This window comes from Xiphias gladius, chromosome 9 (genome assembly GCF_016859285.1).
Source record: "Xiphias gladius isolate SHS-SW01 ecotype Sanya breed wild chromosome 9, ASM1685928v1, whole genome shotgun sequence".
Taxonomy (NCBI): Eukaryota; Metazoa; Chordata; class Actinopteri; order Istiophoriformes; family Xiphiidae; genus Xiphias; species Xiphias gladius.
Window position 1 is genome coordinate 18380314 of NC_053408.1, and position 16113 is coordinate 18396426.

A 16113-nucleotide genomic window follows, 5' to 3' on the forward strand; every position below is an offset into this window, starting at 1 on the left:
TCTGTAGTGGTCTGCAGCTACAATGTGCAACAGCCGGACTGTAATAATTGCTTCTTTAGAACAGCGTAATATAATGCTGTTTTGATGAGTTGGTGTTGTTTGCTTGCAGGTGCTATTTAAGTAGCAATAAAGGGGTACAGTGCCAGTCTTACTCACAAAGATTAGTTTACTTCTCATGAGGGGTGCTACACAGTTTGTGAAAACAGTTGTATTACTTCATGTCTTCTGTAGTTCTGGAGGGGTTTTCTAAAGAGGAAATAACCCCTAATGATGTCATCAGGGTTATCTCCGCTTTGGCTTGGAGACAACCCATTTTTAAAATAAGTCCGTTATGAACTTGGTGTGTGGACTTTGAAAGTTGTGAGCATTTATCAGGCAGGTAAGGTCTAATGAAAGATGATTTTGAGTTCCCCCATGGTAACAGTTAGATCATGCGTTTTGGAGCATGACTCATGCTAGGAATTAATAGTCAGGGTATCTCAACCTCTGCTGCATTAACTTTGTCCCAGAACTTTATGGAAGTGCAATGCTAGGTTGTTGAAGTACCAATTTAGTCAAAAAAAGAGAAAAAACAAAGATATTCTTCCGTAAAATGAAAGTAGTTCAGGGCTTACCATCAACACCACTAATGGACATAAATAGTTCTTCAAGCAACATGTATAATTTTTTTGTATAGTCCTCTAGTCTTCAAAATAAAACAGCTGGGACATTTTGAGCAGCAGTAATAAACTTTTCAGTTTTAAATCTGCCAAAATCTATTTCGCATAGAAAAGGAGATTGTGGCACACTACTCAATCAAACTAACTTTTTGGTCCCTTCTGGCCTTTATTTGAGTATGCTTGTATGCTAAGCATACAAGACATTTATTCATTCCTTCATAAGAAAGAATGGATTTGCAAGTCTTTGATGGACAAAAAGTTACTTAGGAAAGAGAAGAGTTTTAACTAGTGTCTACTTTTTTGCACATATTACTGTTCTTTACTATATTGCATACCTATGAATGCTGATATACATTGTAAGATACACTGTGGATATTATACTCTGCAGATGATAAAGACAAGTGACAGCATGGTCTGAAAGTGTGTTTGTGTCTCATTTCTTCAAACATTTCAATATATAATATTAAACAGTGTTCTATTATAATTTTATTAATGTGTTCAGTTTAAACGATAACACAGCCCTATTTTATCAGCAGTAATTAATATTATTACTTATCTAAAGGAAAATACCTTGAAAGAAAAGTAAACACATGATAATGCAGCAGCAAACACTGCTACTGCTGAGACCCATATGCTAAGGTGACTGACTGTGGTGTCAGATTAAATTAAATTACATTAAAACATGGACAACGCATCAAATTTGTATGATACTTTTGGTTTGGTTTTATTATGTCATAACACAATATATAAACAACATATCTGCAAAAATATGGCCAAAACATAGAAAAAGCACAGATATTTAAAACAAACAACAGAGATTTAATAAAAGAGTAACAGAGAACTGGATTTGAATATGCAAAGGCAAAAACTTAAATTGAAATAACATGAAAATATATGAAAAGCATGGAATTTAAAAAATGTGTAAAATTGAAACATTGCAAGTTTCATATGTACTACAGCCATGAATTTATCCTTAACATCATTTTGCACCACCTTTCAACCTTGCAAAGAGAACCTTGGCTTTAACCTGTCAGCGCCTTCAACATGGACACAAATATTATTTTATGCTGCAGATATGCAACGTTCTCCAAAGGTTTATGTTCCATGCTTTAATCACATTATTGACATTGTCTTAAGGTCAGTGATTATTTTTCCATTACTTATCTTTACTTAACATTTGCTGTGGAACTTGTGTGTGCACATTGCCTTATCATTGTGCAGTGATAAAATGTAAGTCCACCTGTATAAAAGAGGATGCATACCTGTCTGTGGGCACTCTGGTTTTGGTGTACAGAGGTGAGTATGCCAGAGGATTATAGACCTGCTATATTACTATTACAGTATTTCAGTTTGAATGGTTCTGTAATGTCATCGACCTTACTAACATGAGTCTGATTTTCTCTTCTGTACCACTGACAAACTTTATCTTCTACAGTTGACGACAGAGCTGAGACAATGAAGTGGGCCATTGTTGTGTGTGCCATGGTGGCACTGTCCGAGTGCTTCATCCAGTAAGTCAGGGCGACCACTCTAACAAGTTCCTGTACTTGTTCTATTTTTGGTTTCTGCTACAAACTAAACTTCATTAGCTACTCTGAAATAACTGCTGACATGTGTGATACTTAAATTAGCAAGTGTCTGGCCTCTTCTTATGGACTGTGCTAAAGAGGAAATTTGAATTTAAATAAAGGCAGCTGGGTCAGGAGAATGTCTTGGTCATGTTTCCAAATTTGCAAGTAGTGAGAGGTTTAAGAGGAAGGACATGAACAGAGACATCTTAACAGGTCAATAAAATGTTTACAAATGTAGCTTAAATAACAGAATTTAAAGTGTTCTCTTGGGTGAATCCTAGGGTCCCTCTGGAGAAGGGTAAGACTGCCAGGGAGATCCTGGAGGAGAAGGGTCTATGGGAGGAGTACAGGCTAAAATACCCATACAACCCCCTTTCCAAGTTTGACCAGCGCTTTGCTGTGGGCAATCAGCCCATGACCAACGACGCTGATGTGAGTGACAGAGGCTAAAGCTTTGACAGACGAACTTTGACAAATGGCTGATTTTGGTCATGAATAATCTTTGTATCTCCTCATCATCTCCAGCTGTCTTACTATGGAGTCATCTCCATTGGAACTCCTCCTCAGTCCTTCCAGGTCATCTTTGACACCGGCTCTTCTAATCTGTGGGTGCCCTCCGTCTACTGCCAAAGTGCAGCCTGCAGTATGTAAAACTATACATGCATACACACCTTGACAACATGTGTTAGATGGCTGGACTGAGGTTTAGTAGGAATGTTTTAAGAAAGTTTTGCCATCTAATTTCTCTCATTTGTAGGTATTTCCAATATTAACAGCTCACACTGGTAGCCTTTTAGCATCAAAAATGATTTTACCGTTTGGGTTAAGGTTTTGGTTTAGGGTTAGAGTTACATATGTTAAGGAAGGAAGTCAGAAGGCATGTCAGCTGATCACCAAGGTCCCTAAGGGAACTAGCTGCTCATTCAAGCTGATAAATATTGAATAAGGGAAGAACCAGATAGCACTCGAATCCCACGAGTAAAGACAGAGTGATCTGATAGTCTTAAAGTACAATTCAGAGGGCGTTAAAACTGAGTATGGTTGGGGTTAGGCATCCAGATTGAGAATGATTAGGGTTACAGCTAAACATTTGACAAGAGGATAAGAACCTGAAATAATACTAGGCTGAAGAGTGGTCAAAATTCAACTCTGTAAGGGAACACAGACCCTGGGACCATCTAGGTTAATTATTAGGAGGATTAAGCTGCCAGTACTCTGTCAGAACTGGTTGTCCGCTAGTTGAATAGTTTCTGAAACCTGAAGGGTTCTGAGGTCGTTTTGGGGGAGGGTGTGGTTGGCCGTTTCTGAAACTTTCCAAAACTGACAGTCCAACACGGTCGGACAACACTTTGTATGAATTAGTTCTGTTCAAAAATAATCTGACCCTTAGGGTTAGGGTTAGAGACACAGATTGGCACTTGGCACCTTTTGATCCCTGTAGGCAAAACAGGTTGTCCACAAGCAGCCTACTATTAGTTGTTCCAAAATCTAGATTACAGACAGGACGTTCTTATTAGCTGTTCATCAAACCAAATTGAAAACAAAAGGTTAAGAATTATAACTGTTAAACTTTACTTTTAAATCTTTTAAAAAGTGAAAAAGTAACTTTGTAAAAGTCAGATTTAAAAGTAAACTTACATTATACTTTTTTGACATTTTACTTTAAGCTCCGTTTAGTATTTATAAGTCACATATAAACATTGAATAAATGGTTTACAAAACACAACAATGTAGTTGTAAGCACATACAAATGCCAACAACTATAAATCCACCTGTGAAGAATAGGCGGTGTATAAACAGATAATTAATGATAATATAGTAAAAATCTGTGGTAATAATTCAAAACACAGTCTCATAGGAGAAGTTCTAATTGCTAACAAATAAAGATTGATAATAAACTTTTGGAAATGCCCTTATTGCTGAGTACAACTACTTTATATTGTGCAACCCATCAATGTCTGTATGTTGGTTATAAATGCCTAATATGGGGGCTAAAATAAAGTGTTGCCAAATATTCTTAAATGTTTTAAAATGTCTGACTTTGCTTTCATTATTTTCACTTTCAGTTCATTCATTTACTTTTGACTTTTCCTAAAGTGAAAAAAGAATCTTATTATAAATCTGCACTTTATCAGCAAATATTAACATTTTTTTTGCACATCTGTACCTTCTTAGACAACCATGATAAGTATAACCCTACCATGAGCAGCACCTACAGATTCAACGGCAAACCTCTCACTATCCAGTATGGCACCGGCAGCATGACCGGCTTCCTTGCATACGACACTGTGACGGTGAGATATAAAAGCATACAGTATCACTTTGAAATGGAACACAAATATTTATCTGCTGTGCTTACTCGCTGATTATTACTTTGTTCTACCATGATTCCCTGATGATTAAAAATGTATTGGCCAGCAAGTTCCTATTCATGTGTGTTGCTCAAAGATTTCAACATCATAGAAAAATAAAATTGATTTCTTCATATTACCACTTTAAGTTTTAGTTTGAGATCATTTTTAATCCCTGCACTGTCTTGATGTATGGTTGTCAGGTGGGTGGAATCGCTGTGAAGAACCAAATCTTCGGCTTGAGTCAGACTGAAGCTGCCTTCATGCAGCACATGGTTGCTGATGGTATCCTGGGCCTGGCATACCCACGCCTGTCTGCCTCTGATGCTACACCTGTCTTCGACAACATGATGACCGAGGGTTTGGTCAACCAGGACCTCTTCTCCGTGTACCTGAGCCCGTAAGGATGGCAATGGTTGCAGTATCCTAAGTAGCACTTATACAGCATTCTAACTTTTACTATAAAAAGTTTTACTAATACTGAGATAGTAACTGACTTTTAGTAAGTTTATCAGTGGGTTCTCGCTTTCCTCTGTAGTAACTCTCAGCAAGGTAGTGTGGTGACCTTCGGTGGTATTGACCACAACCATTACACTGGCCCAATCACCTGGATTCCCCTCTCCAATGAGCTGTACTGGCAGATCACAGTGGACAGGTAAAGCCACAGTTCCTCCAAAATGTATCCAGACATTGACAAAGTGATAATATAGGCAAAAGTGTTTGATATCTATCCTTACTCTATCACTTTCAGTGTTACTATCAATGGTCAGGTTGTGGCTTGCAATGGCGGTTGCCAGGCTATTGTGGACACTGGCACTTCTCTGGTCGTTGGACCTCAGAGCAGCATCGGCAACATCAACAGCATGTTGGGAGCTAACAGCCAGTACGGAAACGTAAGTCCCCCAAAAAAACTTGTTGGTTGACTGAGGGAGATTTCTGTAGAGTCAGAGTGAGTAATAGCACGAAAACAATGTGAGAGTGTAAAAAACTCTACTGTGTTGAAAGTTGAACAGTACAAACAAATGTTGATGCCCTTTCATCCCTTCTCCTTTCACTTTCTTTTCTCTCTCCCTCTGCTCTCAGAGTGTCAACTGTAACAGCCTTGGCCAAATGCCTGATGTGATCTTCCACATCCATGGACAGGAATTCGCCCTCCCAGCCTCTGCCTACGTCTTTCAGGTAAGTGTTTATTTCCCCGCAGACCTTTGTATTTTCTCATCTCGCTATACTTCCCCTCCATCTGAAATTCTTCTCCTGAATCCCTCCCACAGTCTCAATACTCTGGCTGCCGCACTGGCTTCAGCGGTGGAGGCGACAGCCTGTGGATCTTGGGTGATGTCTTCATTAGACATTACTTTTCTATCTTCAACAGAGGCCAGAATATGGTGGGTCTGGCCAAGTCTAAGTAATGAACCTGAAGTCAACTTGCAACAAGAGCCATGCAACAATCATAAATAAATCCTAGTGCAATAGTGGGACTTCCAACAGGCATGGTTTCCAGTACAACTGTAATATGTAATTCTTGAGACTAATATCTTTTCCTTGTTCTATAAATGGTTACATATTCTCAAATCCAATAAAAAGAGTTAAATCAATTTTACGGGTGTTTTGTTATTAAACTGTACTACAAACAGAAATGACTCTAAATCTGTGTCAGTTATAAGCTGCTACAACATCTATTAAGGTGTAAGCAAGACTGTAACAGTAAAACCCCTGAGTGTATTGAACTTGGCAGGGGTGTATTTTATTGTTGATTAGTTCAATTTGTCATTTGTAAGTAAATTACATGATAATAATATTTCTGACCTTTAGTGAAATATCAAAGCTCAAAGCCGACATAACTTTGGAACTGTAGCGACCTGAGTGTGTTTTAAAGAGTAACTCCACACAACAATGCATATAGTTTGTATTAAAAATGCCTTTTCTGACCAAAATTAACCTCTGCTGTATGTGTCGGTTTGGATTGGAAAGTTCAGTTTCGCTGAATCTCTTTCCCGTCCCTAAGGCCACATTCAAAATGACTTGAGCCGTGTGCGAAAATCAAAGCTGCCTCATACACTTGAATAGAGCCAGTATGTCAGGCAGCGGGGTTGCCAGCACAGGGTTGTCCAGCAAAAAAGTTGAACCAGGCTCAGCTTTTGCTGCAGCTTTGTGTCATCTGGCAAGGTGCATCATTGGCCAATCAAATACATGCAAGCACACATCTCTGGCAGGTTATTTTCCAACGTGAACACTGTATTTCTACTGTTTACCTTACAACCGTCGCCATGAAACATAATTAGTTGTTGTTAATCCCATATGCTGACGTTAAGGCACTAGTGGGCTTTCTGCAGAACATAAAGAACAAGACAAATCCTATCTTATTTAAAGTTTATATACTGTCAAATGTGCAAGGAAGTCCATGTCAACAGGACAAGTACAATGAATAAAATCTTACAGAATTCTGTATACACTATGTAGTAAACACAGCTCATTTATACTTCAGCTTTATATGTATATTAGTCTGTAGTATCATATAGATTGGCAACAGTTATAAGTGTCATGCGTTGCCCCTGCGGTGTGGTTGCAGTGCCTCTCTGTGGTAAGCAGGCTAGGTTTCCAACAGAGAAACCGACAGAACAATGAAAAGGGTTAATCTACTGAGGGACAACAACTCAATATAAACAGCAATGCACAATATAGGTGTATGTAAAGAGTACAAATATACAAAGAATATACAAAAGTAGATCAATTAATGCTCTCTCAGTATACAATTTGACGGTAGAGAGTTTAGAAAATATTCTCAAAGTGACATCATGACACCAAGACTGTAGTACAAAATGTAAATAAGAGGAATAATATGCAAAGCATGAAGAGAAAACTGTCCTTAACCCTGATTATATAAAACAATAGAGACAAATTAAAAGTAGAACGCAATAAAAATATGAAGTGCAAAAGGGCAAACTATGAAAGGTACAATGTGCGGAACTCCATATAAGGCTAGGCTAAGTTGAAAACAGAAATCATAACTGTTATGTCATACCAGCTAGTCTTGTTAGATTAAATGTCCAAATAACTATCTTCTGGGAACAGTGAATAATAAACATAGTCATAACATATTACACAGTTCATACTGTACAACAATATCACACAGGTAAACAGGACCCATCTATCACTGTTGTGCCAGACATTCAGTATGAATGAATGACAAAGAGAATGTCAATACTAACAGGCCTTTTAAAGTAATTCATAGCAGTGTGGCTAGAGAGAAATCATCACTCAAGCCCCTGGGGTGCATTGTGTCTATATATCCAATAGGCTTCTCTCTGCCTAAGTCTCGCTATAATGCAAGATGTTCTGACAGTCCGGCCATGTAAGAGAGTCCCACTGGGGTGATTGAGTTGGCAGCATCCTGGTCTTAAATCGGGGCAGGATTCTCATCATCCACTCCATGCAATGGTTCAGACCGCCCGCTGGTAATGCTGTGGCTCCCACTCTCCCTCTTCCTCAGTGATAAAACTCTGAAAGCTAGCAAGTGGACCTTTGATCTTAGATTGTTTTGTTGCACTTACATTGCTTTGCTTCCAGGGATAACTAGCTTACATTGTTTGAGAGTTGCAAGAAAAATGCAATGCAAGATAAAACATGTACATTCTCCAGGGTTTGCAACAATTCCATATACACTTCAACAGTCATCGGTGATGTATTTTATCCTGGATATATATATATATTTTATTCAGTCTAAAGTGTCTAATTCCTCACTCTGTCTGTATATTTTTGGTGAATGACTGATAATTAAGGCAGAGGTTATCATTGTTAACCTATAATAACATGGACAAAATATTGCTCACGTGATATGTTATTAAAATTACTAATCGTTTATGCAGTGTGATTTGACTATCGTTTTTTGGTTTTATTTAACTTAAATTGCATCAAAGGTTCATAGTAATCTCTTATAGATCCCATATAGAACCTTATCTGCATTGCAAGGTTTTCAAAAGAGATGTCAATAAGTTGTCAGATACCTAAAACCTGTACTGATTTAGTAATTCTTATGGTCTACAGCTTGGTCTGACTGACACTAAACATGTAGAGTTGCTTTACTCACTTTATATACTGAACTTACCTGATGGTATGAGGAAGTTTCTCTAGAGCTCCATGTCATTCTAATCAAGCATTGGGTTTTTTAGTTTTCCTCATACCATGGGCTTGGTGATGGCAAAACCCTGTATGACTACTGCAGATACACTTGTGTCATTCTTACTTGAGTACTGCAAGATTAAGACATGTTACATGAATACTGTAGATTTCTGATGAGCACCAAAAGACTATGACCACATCACTTCTTTGAACACTTATGTGATGTCAAATATGAGGTAGTAAATAACTCAAGGAATGCTGGGGATTACCATAACAGAGCGAGTGGTGCTTGTCTTAACTTTTGACCTTTATGTCTTTGGTTTTTTTTTTGACACTGTATTTGTGAAAGGCTGCAAATTAAGTTTTTAGATGTTTTGTGTAGGATTTGAGATGTCTGCAGAAAAAGGCATAGGGAGAGGACAAGTCACAAGCTACTGTGACTGGATGTCGCAACTACCAGACGAACTTCACAACATTCCTCTCTTTAATCTGGCCATACCAGGAATGAAGCTGAAACAGTATGCAAATTCTTACAGTGCTACTGCATTCAACTTGTATACAGTACTTTTCCCGGTTTTTATTACATAAAAATATTGTAGTATATAATATACTATAATATTATTAGTTTCATGTGAAAAACATTTATCTCCATTATATTTTTTAAGGAGCCATAAAAACATCTGCATTTTCAGCAGTGAAAATGCATTTTTTTCCCCAGATTTGCCAATGGGGCTTTGAATGCTTTATTTACAGTAGGTTAAGAGGAAGAAGAATTTTCTCAATTTCTCAACATACTCACAATGACAGTGCTAGTGTGTTGTTAAGTTTGGCATGTTAGCATGCTAACATTTGCTAATTAGCACTAAACACAGTTTAAAGCTGAGGCTGGTCATAAACCAAAGTATTGGACAAATACAAATGTTGACCTAAAGGCAGCGCTAGAGGAAAAGTCAGGGGATCCACAAAGTCACTAGGATTCATCCTCCGAGCACCATGGGTTTCTGGACCAAGTTTCACATTTCATTTCACTATAGGCCAAAAATGTCGACCTCATGTTGGCATTATTGGAAAGGTCAAAGTATCACAGTCAGTAGGATTGTTCCTCTTGGGACCATGAATGTCTACAAATTTCATGGCAAACCAATTTTTGTTGAGACATTTCAGGCTGGAGCAAAGTGTTGGACAGACCAACCATCCAACCGAATTACCGATCAACAGATCAACATTGTCATCTACAGAGCTATGCTGCTAGCATGTCCACAAATTCACAGATTTGGGTATATATGGCTTTCACTGGACAGCAATGATATGACGCTTGCTAACAGTAACATTGGCATGACACTATGTGCACTTTGTGTGCGTGTGTGTTTTATAATTCCCCGGATGTCATGACTCAATGAGTTATGATTTGGACATCGACTCCTCTATCACACAGCCTGATAGACTGAAAAGATCTATTGTGTACGTAAAGTAGTGCGAAAGTGGGCAGTCACTCAGGTAAGGGGAGTTTATAATCTGTTAGATCAATATATTTGAGCATATAAGAAATAGAGAGGGAAATGTTTGACTGTTGTAGTGGCTTGCATTGCAGGAGGAGACCATCACAAGGCAACTGGATGCAGGTGTTCGCTACTTTGACCTCAGGATTGCTCGCAAGCCAAACGACACTGACCCCATCAGGCTTTAATTTCATCATGGGCTGTACACACGGACTGATGTGGAGCTAAAGAAATGAAGTGTTAAACATAATCACAAGAAAAGGGCCTCTTACATCAATAAATATTTAGGAATAAATCAACCTTTAAGTATCATGAGTCAACAGAGGTATCAGGAATTTGGGGTGGGTATTGTATAGGTTTATTCCTGTAATTTTAGACTCCATATATTAAATTTGACCACTTTCATGCTATTTAATATAACAGTAAATAAACAAATTGATTTAAATAAATAACTTTAATAACTTTTTTCATTGCATGTCATCCCTCTCTCACTCCTCTCATGTCCTGTCACTTCTATACAGTCTACAATGAAAAACCAAGCCAATAAAAAAATCCTATACATGAACATTTTACAGACTTAATTTTTTCTGTGTTTGTTGGCGGACTTGAACTCATGACCTTTTCTAAAATCCTCTAAAGTCCCTCTCAAGTTTTGTCAAAAGTGGACCTGCGACCAGTGCCGTGGGACGGTAAAGGTAATTTAGTGTATTACTTTCTGTTCACAATTTCACAGGGGAGGCTTTTTTGTCTGTATGTTATCATGCATAGCCACAGTAGGAGATCAGTGGTGATTTACAGAGCACCTCCTGTTTCTTTTTTTGTCCTGTAACAAGGCACTTCCTTGATCTACATGGACAAGTTCTGATTTTGCATTGATATCAGAATAACTGAATAACTTTAACCATTCGTTTGTAGCTGAGCTACTTTTGAAATTTGACCACTTTTCTATTGCAACAATAAATCAAAATGATCCATTAAGGTGAACATCCCACACTGTGTTTTTTTCTTGTAAATAAATAAGAGAAGATCTCTTTCATGATACCAGCTGGATTAAGAACTCACATTCTACCATTGTGATCAGACTGTTCTCCAGGTGATAAACGACTGGGCTGAGAGGCATCCCAAAGAGATCTTCATCCTGGCTTTATCCCACTTCAAAGAAGATTGAAGAGCAGCTCCACATCCATCTTATCAACTTCATCAAGACCTTGTTTGGAGCCAAACTCTTCCGTAGACTGGTAAAGAATTCTGAATTTTTCAATAAGTCAAACATATCTCACCATTAAAGTTCCTACAGAGTGCTACCGTGGCTTGCAAATAAAAAGAACTAGAGTTAATCCCACAGCCATACTAACACCTTTCAATGTATCACAACTGGACACGCCCACCCTGAAGAGCTGCTGGGACCAAGGCAGAAATGTCATAGTTTCATATGATTATCCAGCAAATCAGCACCCTGAGATATGGAGTAAAACACCTTATTACATTGGTATGGATCCTGCAAACGCTGGATCAGAACTCATTCGGGTTTTTTGGAGGAAGCAAGGGCTTCTCAAGGTGAGTTTTCTCTGTCCCTGCAGCTCAGTGGGTTGAGTATGTTGCCAACAATGACGGGGTGATGATTGCTCAGCTTTCATTGCGCCCCTCGTGACCTGCAGGTTTCTTTGTATGGGGCTTGAACCTGACACTGCCAGATGAGGCCAGGACACTCAGGTACACCCTTCGCCTCCGTGACAACTTTGCCAGCGTCGTACAGAGGAGTCTCCCAAAGTTGCTGCTGTGGGCGAAACTGCCAGGCTGACAAAACACCTATGAACATCGTCGCCTCAGATGTGGTGACTCGAGACAACTTTGTCTCAACAGTTGTCCAGCTCAATATTTCAAAAATAAGTGAAAACAGAGTGGAAAGGAGTCTTTTATCATTTAAAAAACAACAACATTGTCTTTTCACTCTTTTTGCCATTATAAAACTCATAATCTCTCTCACACACCACTGATGCAATATTAGAAGAGCTAACACACGCTGAATGTTTAATGTCCCCGGCCTGTTGGCGCGCCATCATGTGTCAATTTATGGTATTGCATTAAAGTGGTCACCTCACGCCTGGAAGTTTTGGCAGGGCAGTGTCAACAAAGTAGCTAACGTTAGCTTGCTAAAGCAACTAAGCAACACACTTGGTGGATTAGGATGTTAAGGCTAGCGTGGCGTCGGTCGGCGTCCATAAATAGCCGGGTTAAGCCTGCAGGCCTTTTAACTGCAGCTATTTTGAGTGCGGACAGTTCACACCAGAACTCAGGGGGCAACATAAGGAGTTTCAGACTAATTCCACACCCACCAAGCGACAAATTACCGCTCCTCCATCCCCAGCCGGCCTGCTACCTCAGGTAACGCCACCACGGCTAATTGGTTGCTAACACTAAAGCTAGATGTGCGTCACTTGGACAAGTGGTAGCAAACATGTCCAATTTAGCAGAAAAATTCATTACAAGTCAGGTGTACTGTTGCTCGTCGCATGGTAGATGCTGTGACGACTGCGAAAGTGCTTTTTGACTAATGGAAGTGTAACGCGGAACTCCTATACAAATCATACAATTTAATATGTCCCTATCGGTATATATCACCCCTGTGCATCATTCTGTGAACAAAGACATTTAACAAAGGTCTAAATGCCTCGTATTTTAATTCGGTATACCTACCAAGCGTCACTTATTTTCAGTAATTTGCCAGATTTTCTAATTGGTACTTGGTACTCCGACAACTACCCTCTACTATCGTTATAATATAGCTAACTCCTTATGGGTATTATGTAAAAAATCAAGATAGATATGTGTCCATTTGTTATACCTAATGGGCCGAATTTAAAGGAATGGTCTAATATTTCGGAAACGTGTTCAGTCATGTTCTCTGGAACGTAAACGTTTGCCTAGAAGCAAAGTCACTTAAAAATAGGTAAAATTGAAATGGAATTCGACATCACTGTCCGTAGGCTAATACCTACAGCGCTGGACATTCATCTGCTGATGAGCAGCGTGATGACACTCAGTTTTAATAGTATACATGCTGGTTAAAGCAACTTTAGGCAGACGAATGTATTGTAGTAAAGTTAACCGTTAACTAGACTCCAGGCAGTCAAATAACCATTATTTTTAATTAGTTAAAATTAAGCACAGCCTACAACATTTATAAAATTATTTGTTGCACTTTTGCTATTTCTGCTATAACATGTCAACATCAGTCAGGTCTAGTACAAACTTTGTGGGAGAAAATTATTTTCCAGAATTCATATTTGCAACAGTATTTCAGTAAATGACAGGTATATATAACAATCGAAGCTCAATAATTTAGCCATCTCAAAACACATGTAATAAAGCACCAAGATAATGAACTAAAAAAATTCTGCTGTAGCAGTCTTTTTTTTTTTTTTCTTTTCATAATTCCATGCTCTACCTGGACCAACTAAAGGTCCACAAAATGAAGATTTACTGTGTCACCGACAAACGGGCAATGCCAAATTGTAAGTATGCTTGTGTGCCCAGTCAGTCAGCCTTCATGAGTATGGCATCAGGGGTTGAAGGCCCAACTTCCACTCCTCAAAGACACACCAACAGGTTAGCTAAGGAGAGGTCGCCCTACCTGCTGCAACATGCACACAACCCTGTTGACTGGTGAGTGACTTTATACTACAAATATGCACATATTTACTGAAAGCTGATATTACACAGACTGATATGATCTTTTTATTAGGTATCCATGGGGACAAGATGCTTTTGACAAAGCCAAGAGTGAAGACAAACCCATCTTTTTATCGGGTAAGAAGCGGCTTTTATAACTGGTATTAACATGCATTTCATGTTGGGGCCACTTCACTCTAAATTTCCTTATGTTTCAGTATGAGAAAACACAATTTAGTCCATCGAAATCCATGTAAATTATACATAGACACACCTCTGATATGAGATGACATCTTTCACATCATTGCACACTGACTTACTATAGTTGTGCTTGTGTTGGAAGCGAACCGTCTATTTCATGTGAGCCTCTCTCTCTCCCTGACCACCAGTGGGCTACTCAACGTGCCACTGGTGCCATGTTATGGAGAGGGAATCTTTCGAGGATGAGGAAATTGGCAGAATCCTTAGCGACAACTTTGTCTGCATCAAAGTTGACCGAGAAGAGAGACCTGATGTGGACAAGGTCTACATGACCTTTGTACAGGTATGTGTGCATGTATGCTTAGATTTAACCTTTCTCATACAGGTCTCTTTTATTATTATTTTTTGTCTGCGTATACTGTCTCAAGACTTTTGGTTGCTAATGTCTAAAGGCGACGAGTGGAGGTGGAGGATGGCCCATGAGCGTTTGGTTGACCCCGGACCTTAGACCTATCATTGGAGGTACCTACTTCCCTCCTAGAGACCATGGAAGAAGACCTGGACTCAAGACAGTCCTCACCAGAATCATGGAACAGGTTGAAAGCTTTTTTGAATGTGGACGTCTCAGCCAAACATGTCTTGAAGTATTGCAACGCATACTGTAACCCCTACTACACCTGCACCTTATCATTTTTACACTTTGGTTTTAGTATGGATTAAAGAAAGTAGATACAATACGTTAGTTAGTGAGCTTTAGAAGTACTGATAGGCAGAGTTTTTTTTTAACCTTTGGAGAGAGACAGGCTAGCTGTTTCCCCCTGCTTTTTAGTCTTATTGTTGATTTTAAGCTTACTGTCTCCTGGCTGTAGCTTCATATTTAATGGACAGAAATGACAGTAGTATCGATCTATTCACCTAACCCTTAGCAAGAAAATAAATAAGTGTACTTCCCAAAATGTCAAACTATTTCTTTAAGTAATACTACAATTCAGGAGATATAATTAATATCATTGGGGAAGATAGGGCTTTGCGGCAGCAGAGGAGGACAAAGTGAACAAATCCAAATCTATGTCATCTTCAAGTGTCTGCATTTTTACGATGTACTCAGTATTTTCAGTAATTTTTTTTGTGTAGTTTGTTCTCAGCCTCATGCACCATCTTTGTCATCCCTACATATGATAATTATGACTTATGTTCCTCAGTGGCAGAGCAACCGTCCTGCTTTGGAGTCCAGTGGGGAGAGGATCCTCGAAGCTCTAAAGAAAGGCACAGCTGTCGCTGCAAACCCAGGAGAGAGTCCTCCTCTGGCCCCAGATGTTGCTAATCGCTGCTTTCAGCAGTTGGCCCATTCTTACGAGGAGGAGTACGGAGGCTTCAGAGACGCTCCCAAGTTCCCCACACCAGGTAGTCACAACAAAACCCTGAATGTTCATCTCTCCCATTTCAGCCCTGCTGGACCTCACTTTTTTTTCTCTCTGTCTGTCTTTCTCCCTCATTCCATAGTAAATCTACTGTTCCTCATGTCTTACTGGTCTGTGAATCGCTGTACCTCAGAAGGAGTCGAGGCTCTTCAGATGGCCTTGCACACACTCCGCATGATGGCACTGGGAGGCATCCATGACCACGTGGCACAGGTTCATCCGTTTGTTCTAGAGCTTAGACTAGTAGACAATTAATTGATAAGTTAGACGGGAGGAAATTAATGGCAACTAATTTGATAATCAGTGAAGCATTTCAGTAGTTTTAACATTGAAAAAAGTCAAATAGTCACTGGTTCTAGCTACTCCAGTGTGATAATTACTACTTTTCTCCATCATGTATGATAGTAAACTGATTATACTTTGGTGTGGATTGTTGATCAGATAAAACAATGCAATATGAGGGCATCCATTTGGGCTTTAGGAAGTTATAATGGGAATTTCTCATTCTTTTGTGACATTTAATTGTCCATTTGATTAATCAGGTAATAAAGAAAATGTCCATCAGATTAATCAATATTATTAATAACAACATAACAACATATTAGAAAAGAAAGAGAAGA

General features: G+C 39.0%; 2 protein-coding genes and 1 pseudogene across 5 annotated transcripts in view; all 3 read left to right on the forward strand.

The window, feature by feature from the left end:
• The first annotated feature begins 1948 nt into the window (after positions 1-1948).
• On the forward strand, positions 1949-6921 carry LOC120794809 (pepsin A-like). Its single transcript, XM_040136166.1, has 10 exons — positions 1949-1955; positions 2095-2170; positions 2512-2662; positions 2756-2873; positions 4406-4524; positions 4785-4981; positions 5120-5236; positions 5333-5474; positions 5665-5760; positions 5853-6921. Exons 2-10 carry the CDS (start codon positions 2115-2117, stop codon positions 5988-5990), a joined length of 1134 nt encoding a protein of 377 aa, XP_039992100.1. The 5' UTR covers positions 1949-1955; positions 2095-2114; the 3' UTR covers positions 5991-6921.
• A 2169-nt stretch (positions 6922-9090) lies between these two features.
• LOC120794714 lies at positions 9091-12213 on the forward strand (annotated as a pseudogene).
• Positions 12214-12277: 64 nt separating this feature from the next.
• Positions 12278-16113, forward strand: part of spata20 (spermatogenesis associated 20) — a 49646-nt gene continuing 45810 nt past the window's right edge. For 3 of the 4 annotated variants that reach the window (XM_040135738.1, XM_040135739.1, XM_040135740.1), the window contains exons 1-7: positions 12278-12584; positions 13737-13865; positions 13945-14009; positions 14261-14415; positions 14525-14668; positions 15275-15476; positions 15576-15706. In XM_040135738.1, coding sequence (XP_039991672.1) covers positions 12388-12584; positions 13737-13865; positions 13945-14009; positions 14261-14415; positions 14525-14668; positions 15275-15476; positions 15576-15706 — 1023 coding nt within the window. In that variant the 5' untranslated portion in view covers positions 12278-12387. The remainder of the gene's footprint in view (positions 12585-13736; positions 13866-13944; positions 14010-14260; positions 14416-14524; positions 14669-15274; positions 15477-15575; positions 15707-16113) is intronic. The other variant, XM_040135741.1, reaches the window with a different exon arrangement.

What these genes read in the sequence shown, in the direction of transcription:
- LOC120794809 (XM_040136166.1), top strand. Translation starts at nt 2,115, where the DNA reads ATGAAGTGGGCCATTGTTGTGTGTGCCATGGTGGCACTGTCCGAGTGC. An exon ending in CTGCCAAAGTGCAGCCTGCA is followed by an intron (nt 2,874 to 4,405) that starts GTATGTAAAACT and finishes GTACCTTCTTAG; the next exon opens with ACAACCATGATAAGTATAAC. An exon ending in CTAACAGCCAGTACGGAAAC is followed by an intron (nt 5,475 to 5,664) that starts GTAAGTCCCCCA and finishes CTCTGCTCTCAG; the next exon opens with AGTGTCAACTGTAACAGCCT.